A 6834-nucleotide genomic window follows, 5' to 3' on the forward strand; every position below is an offset into this window, starting at 1 on the left:
CCTCGGCCAGGTCGTGGATGCAGAGCGCGCCGTCGCGGTTCACGTCGAGCTTCTGGAAGAGGGCGCGGAGCCGCCGGTCCTGCTCGGAGGCCTCGCACAGAGAACGCCCGCAGGGGCTCGCGCTCCCGCCGCCGCCGCCGCCTTCCGCCCCCGGTACGGGCGCCGCGGCGGCGGCGGCGCGGGGGGAGCCGCAGGGGCAGAGGACGCCGCTCACGACCGGGGCGGCCAGCGAGCGCCGCGCCCCCGGCATCGTCCCGCCGCCGCCCAACCGCCCGGCACGCGCGCCCGACGCCGGCAAATGGCGGCGCTTCCGCCGCCGACGCCGCGAGGCATCGACACTGCCCGCTTCCGCCTTCGCGCCACGCGCCGCGGCCGCCACGTGACACGCCGCCTCGGCCAATCGCAGCGGCATGCGCGCCGGCGTCGGCGGACACTCCCCCTCCCACACCCCCCTGCCTCCACGCGCTCGCCGCCGGGCAGGCGGGGGCTAACGTCAGGCGGCCGCCTTCCTCTCCGCCAATGGGAGCAGAGCGCCGCGGAAGGGGGCGGTACAACATCACCAAGAGAGCTCCCATTGCTTAAATCCGCGGGAGGAGGCGGAATAAAGGATTCATCGCTCCAATCACATGGAAGCCAGCAGTAAGTTTAATCTTGACGGACGTGGCACGTACCCAATAGCTTACACAGCAGAGGGTGGTGCTGTTTTGATGGAAGTACCCAATGGAATCAGGGCGGTGGAAGTTGTGGGTGGGCCCCGCCGCTCGCAGACCGCACGCAGGCCCAGTAGCCCGAGGCAAGCAGCGGGGCGGGGCAGTTTCTCGCCCCCCCACGACGGGCGGCGCGGCAGGCCAATGGCAGCGCGGCGGCGCCCGCGGGAGGCGAGACGTCCGCTTGACAGGCAGGAGTGCGGCCCAATCAGGCGGGGCAGGAAAGGGGGCTGATTCTGGAAGCCATTACGCCAGTGTCGCAGGGTGGAGGCCGTTGAGCGGGGCCTGCTGGGCGGCTGCGGTACGCAATTTGCGTATCGTTGGCTGTGGAAAGGGGGGGAGCTGGGGGGGACTGGCACCTCTGGGCCCTGAGGGGCCTCGGGGCCCCCCCCGTCGTCCCTGGCCCAGGGGGTCAGCAGGCCTGGGGGGCCCTGCTGCACCTCTGCCCTGCCCAGCCTCCCCCTGGTCCCCCTGGGCCCAGCCCGGCCCCCACGGCCTCCAGGTGCCCCCCAGTGCCAGTCCCTGGGTGCCCCCCCATGGCCATGGCGTCGCCCCCGGCGCCCCCCGCCAAGAAGCGGAAGATGAACTTCTCGGAGCGGGAGGTGGAGATCATCGTGGAGGAGCTTGAGCGGGGCAAGCACCTCCTCATCAACCACTTCAACGCCGGCGTGCCGCTGGCCGCCAAGGCCGCAGCCTGGCACGACATCCTGCGCCGCGTCAACGCCGTCGCCACCTGCCACCGCGAGCTCCCCGAGGTCAAGAAGAAGTGGTCCGACCTCAAGACCGAGGTGCGGCGCAAAGTGGCCCAAGTCCGAGCTGCCATGGAAGGAGGCGAGAGCCAGAACGGCAACGGCAACGGGCCAGAGAGTGAAGACCCGACGGGCGCCGCTACCACCCCGGTCATCCTCACCCCCATGCAGCAACGCATCTGCAACCTGCTGGGAGAAGCCACCATCATCAGTTTGCCGAGTGGGGACTGCAGTGCAAGTGACGGTACCGAGATACCCATCACCGCTTCTGCCACCACTGTCACCCTGACCCAGAGTGAGTGCTGCACCCACTGAAGATGCTCTGTGCTGAACTGGAAGATCAAAAGGGGGCCCCTGGCACCCTTCATGAGGAGACCAGGATCCTTGTGCAGGGAAGCCCCCATCAGAAGGAAGCCTCTGCATCTGTGTAATGAAAATGCCATTCCCAATGCGTCCTTGTGCTGTAGGGGAGCAGTTGCAAGATATGCACGTACTGAACGTCAGCTTTAGTAGCTGGGGTTGGCAGTAGGCACAAGGAAAACAAGTATTCTTTGAACCTTGCAGGTTGGGCCCCTTCTCTGGGGACAAGAGCAGAGGAAGAAACATCTCCAAGGCTGGCTTCCTCCTCTGCCTCAAACAAGAGCTGACTTTCTAACAAATGCCATTTTGGTTTTCTTTCTCTGTGTGATGTTTGGTTAATGCCACTCGGAAAGATCATTCTGAATCAGAGGCTGAGAAGTGATTTTGTCTAGATTGTCTGTTGTATGCCCTATTCCTTTGGAGCCTGGTTTGTATAGCCTAGAAGGAAGCTGAGATGAGGGTGGGTGGAGTAGACTTAAACGGATCATTTTGTGCATTCACTGTTCAGTCTATGTTATCTCCCTGAACAGGCAATAAAGTCCTGTTATATTAATTGAATAGACCTGTAGATAAAAATACCCGTATTGCAGCTACTTCTTACGCCCTTTCTTTCCTTTGTTCTCAGTTCCTGCAGAGACAACCTACCACAGTCTAGAGGATGGAGTTGTGGAGTACTGCACTACAGAAGCCCCCACGACAGTTACTGCTGAAGCACCCTTGGAGATGATGGCACATCAACACGAAGTGTCTGCAAAGCCTCAGGAGCTGAAAAGCCGAATTGCCCTGAACTCAGCCAAGCTCTTGCAGGAGCAGCGAGTGACCAACTTGCATGTGAAGGAGATAGCCCAGCACCTGGAGCAGCAGAATGACTTGCTTCAGATGATTCGTCGTTCTCAGGAGGTGCAGGCGTGCGCACAGGAGCGACAGGCACAAGCGATGGAAGGAACACAGGCTGCACTGAGTGCCCTCATCCAGGTCCTCCGCCCCATGATTAAGGACTTCCGTCGATTTTTGCAGAGCAATACACCCAGTCCTTCCGTGACTGCTGACCCCAGCCAGACTGGGCAGCAAGATGGCATTATCCAGTGAAAGAAACACTGATGGGACTTCTTTTCTGGAAAAACTGCCTGTGCTGCTGTTGGACACATGGAGTCAAGGGATGATAGCTCTTGTCAATGTGAAATGGCTCGCCTTAGACTCTTAATACTGAGCCTAAACAGCTTTCTATCTCTGCTAATCTTATGCTAATCTGCCTTTTCAGATTCATCATACAGAGTGGTAGCAGAATGTGTAATAAACCAGGAACTTAATGTTGATTGCTTTAGTTCCTCAAAAAATAGATTTATAAAAAAAGACAAATATTTTTTTATTTCTGTTTGAAAAAAACTCTCCTAAAAGTGACACCTCTCTCTTTCTCTCTCAAGATCTGTAGCCTTTAAGTGACTTCTAATGTGGAGAGTCTTGTTATATCCCAGTGTGGAAGCTGCCAAGGTACAGTTAACATAAACTGTAGCGCAGGGTAATTAATGCATTTCTGTCTCTTGCTGAAAGCATTTACTGCAATGTGGTACCTGAGGTGGAGCAACCTTCTCTCTTTGCTAAGAGTTTGTGGATACTGCTCTTGGAGCATGAAATCCGGCCCACGCAGAAGACCAGCACCAAGCTTATATACAGTTTAAATCCCATCCACATCCCCTGAGGGTATAAATGAGATTAAATTAGTGCATACACCTCATGTTCTGTCTGTGTGCAGTGATAAAATTTCACTTTAAACTTAACAGAGGTGCTGAAAAATTCTTCTCTTTGCTCCCTAGATACTCTCCTGGGATATGCATTGGAAATAATGTATTAGCTGTCTCAGCATAGTTAATAGACAAGAACATGTATGAATTTCATTCAGGTGGGTTTACAGGTGAGACTCCACCTCTATCTCATGCTAGGCCTGCATAGTTGGTCATCTCTAATAACTTAATCCATCAAAGTGAACCTGGACTACGGAGCTTCAGCCAAGCAGTAATTCCCAGCAACCTTTATTTAGGAGTTTGAGTGGATTTTTGGAGCATTACTTTGTTTTGCTGGGGTGGGAAGGGTGTCCGTTTTGTACTTTTTAGGAGCCAAAAGCAAGTTTAGCAGTTCTTAATTAGTCCTGCTGGATGACTTTGGTTTGCATTCTGAGAAACGGGCCTGGGATTCGCCTCACCTATTTTCTTACCATTATATTGGAAAATAACATTTGCAGCCACTTCTCTCTCTGATGTGTTCAAGCTATTAGGCTTGATCCTAAATAAGAAAGGATAATTTCATAGGGTGGTAAATGTGATTGCTATAGACTTGCAGTGACTTTGTAAACTTTAAAACAAGGTGATTTTAGATGATGAGCTCCACTTGTATGTGCATGGAAGCAGACTTCAAAAAAAAAGGGAAGAAAAAAACATAGCTCTTTTCTCCCCATGCCTTGCAAAGTATGTCATGCTTATGGGCTTATTGCTTGCCAAGTGTTCCTTTTGGAATGGAACTTTTTTAGAGCTGGTATCTGCTTGCTGTTAAATCTTGAGGACTGAGGAGATGGTGAACAAAGACTGATGAGGGATTGAATTTGCACAATCAAATTATAAACATTACATAACCCTTTATGGTGGAATACTGATGGGAGACCCCTGGTTAGAGCAGCAGGTGAACTGGCTGTCGCTGCCTGTCTCTGGCCAGCACTAATCTCCTCTCCTCTGCAAGTCTTGACTCCTGATGGAGGAATGAAGAACAACGCGGTTGACCTGTGGAAGACTCCTGACCCTCTCCCGCTGACATCTCTGTGCTGAGTCAGGACAGCATCAGCTGCGTCTTCCCACCTTCTCTGGCATTCAGTCGCATGAGTAAAGCTTGCCTGACTCTCAGACTTTATGGAATTAAATCAATTGCTCAATTGAAATTTATTTTTAAAGCTGAAAACTATGTCATATGTTTTGTTTTACCTCATTTGTGTAATGAACTCTCCTTTACAAATATGAATTTTAATAAAAATTTACATTTTTGGTAAACGTGCTGTTTCAGTTCCTCAGCTTGCTCCAGGGAAATACTGCTTCATGAAAACAAGTTTGCAACGCAGAGTATTCAGTCAGCAAAGGCAAAGAAAGTTGCAAACAGCCAAGTGGTAATTTTTTCTCTTGTTCATGAGCTTTTCAGCCTTTTATTTACATAATTATGGTCTTTTTTTTTCAAATAATAGCTTTTACAGCCTTACCTCGTGGCACTTGTGTGTGATAGATTACCAAAGTATACTAATCTTCCAACTGCTCTGGATGTACTACGATAGCCCAAAGTGATGGATGAATTACTGGCCTTTGGATTTAAATTGCAGTGTTATTTTTTTTCAGTGACTAAGCACTTAAACTGTTTTATTGTTTCATACAAGTCAATGCTTTGCCCTTGGAACCACCCATTTTCTTGTCTTTTCTGGATAAATACAGAGCTTAGTCAAGCCAGTAGCGTTCAGGTATAAATTCCATGTACACATTTTTGTCTCATTAAAAAGATGTAGCAACATTTTAAATATAGGGCAAGCACCAAGGGCTTGGTCGTTGCTCATGTCAAAGTCATCAAACTTCAGAAGGAAGGAAGCAAATGTGTCCCTCTGTGACCACAAGGCAGGCAAGAAAGTGTCAGATACTGGCAGAGAGAGACACTGAAGGTTCATAAGAGGTTAAACAGAAGAGGTTTAGTAAAGAATTTACACTCCAAGCTGCATGGGGAGCCCCAGGAACCGCAAGGAGGGGTCACCGATGGGAGGCTGTTGGAGGCACAGGTTGGACACCCGGACTGGACTTGACTTGTTCATAAGGGCCCCTTAAATCTCCTAGAACCATTTCCTTATCTCAGCTGTGCTAACCTTGAGCAGCTACTGCGCAGGAAGCAGCTAGACGTTGTTGACCAAGTGGAATATGCATGCCTGGCCCTGATGGGAATTTGGTCAGCGTGTAGTTTCATATGCTGGGGCTGCCATCACGGACTCAGCCAGTCACTGACTCCTCGGAGGGCCAGATCTTCCACACATGTTCTCATGACATAGAATGAATACCATGCGGAGGGTCTCGGTCGTTACCTATGACAAGGTCATCAAACTTCAGAAGGCAGGAAGAAAATGTTGTCCTCCAAAGTCAAAACCAGGCAGGAAGAGGGAACAGGGCACTTACAGTGCTACTATACATGCAGGGTTTTAACTAATTATAGAACTTGTGCCCAAGCAGGACAAAAACAGAAATGAAATCTCACAAGTGTTTGTGTGTGCTCCTTTATTGCTCTTTTTACATCTAGAGCTACGTATTCAGCAGCCAGAGTGAATACAGCTGTTCAGACAGCACAGAGATGTTCTACGGCCGGGTGCACTGGAGGGGAGAGAGCAGAGCAGGGCAGCAGCAGGCAGCTTTGCAACTCTCTGGCTGCTGGAGAAATGAAATAGTCTGTTTGGTGGAGGACACCAGTGACTCAGAAGACAAACTTGCAGCAATTGTCAGAGTGGCCTAACTGCTTGCAGCACCACTAGCCACCTCGAGAGCAAAAATCCGGTTTTAAAGCTCAGCTAGCGAGTGACAACGTGTGGCTCAGTTGCAGCTTTCCAGGAGATGGCAGTGCACAACGAGGCAAGGTGCAGGCATCCTGCGCAGCAAGTCTTCAGTAAAGTCTCTTGCACTGTGAAGCCCTGGCAGGGTGGTCCCAGAGATGAACCTTTTCATCCAGACCTTTTGTAATCATACATGATCCTCTCACTGTTGAATCTTTTTGGGGCTGAAAATATAAAATCATAAAATATATCAATCATACTTATATGTCAGTATCCCACGTGTACGGTGCACTTCAGTAGCTACATCACAATTCTGGGAGCTGATGCCTGCAAAGGGACAGACTGACATCATCTGCATATTCATCTAAATTACTTTTATCTCCCCCAGCGTATTTTTAAGTTTGTCAAGCCAGTTCTCGCAAAGCATTCTTCTGATGTTTTTCTGTTGATGTCTGAGAGGTTA

At 50.8% G+C, this 6834-nt stretch overlaps 1 protein-coding gene across 1 annotated transcript; it reads left to right on the plus strand.

Moving 5' to 3' along the window:
* Positions 1–1025: 1025 nt before the first annotated feature.
* NAIF1 (nuclear apoptosis inducing factor 1) lies at positions 1026–4851 on the plus strand. The gene is made up of 2 exons (XM_062590875.1): positions 1026–1751; positions 2442–4851. The coding sequence occupies exons 1-2, from the start codon at positions 1244–1246 to the stop codon at positions 2903–2905; spliced, it is 972 nt and encodes a 323-aa protein (XP_062446859.1). The 5' UTR covers positions 1026–1243; the 3' UTR covers positions 2906–4851.
* Positions 4852–6834: the final 1983 nt, after the last annotated feature.

This window comes from Rhea pennata, chromosome 18 (assembly GCF_028389875.1).
Source record: "Rhea pennata isolate bPtePen1 chromosome 18, bPtePen1.pri, whole genome shotgun sequence".
NCBI lineage: Eukaryota > Metazoa > Chordata > Aves > Rheiformes > Rheidae > Rhea > Rhea pennata.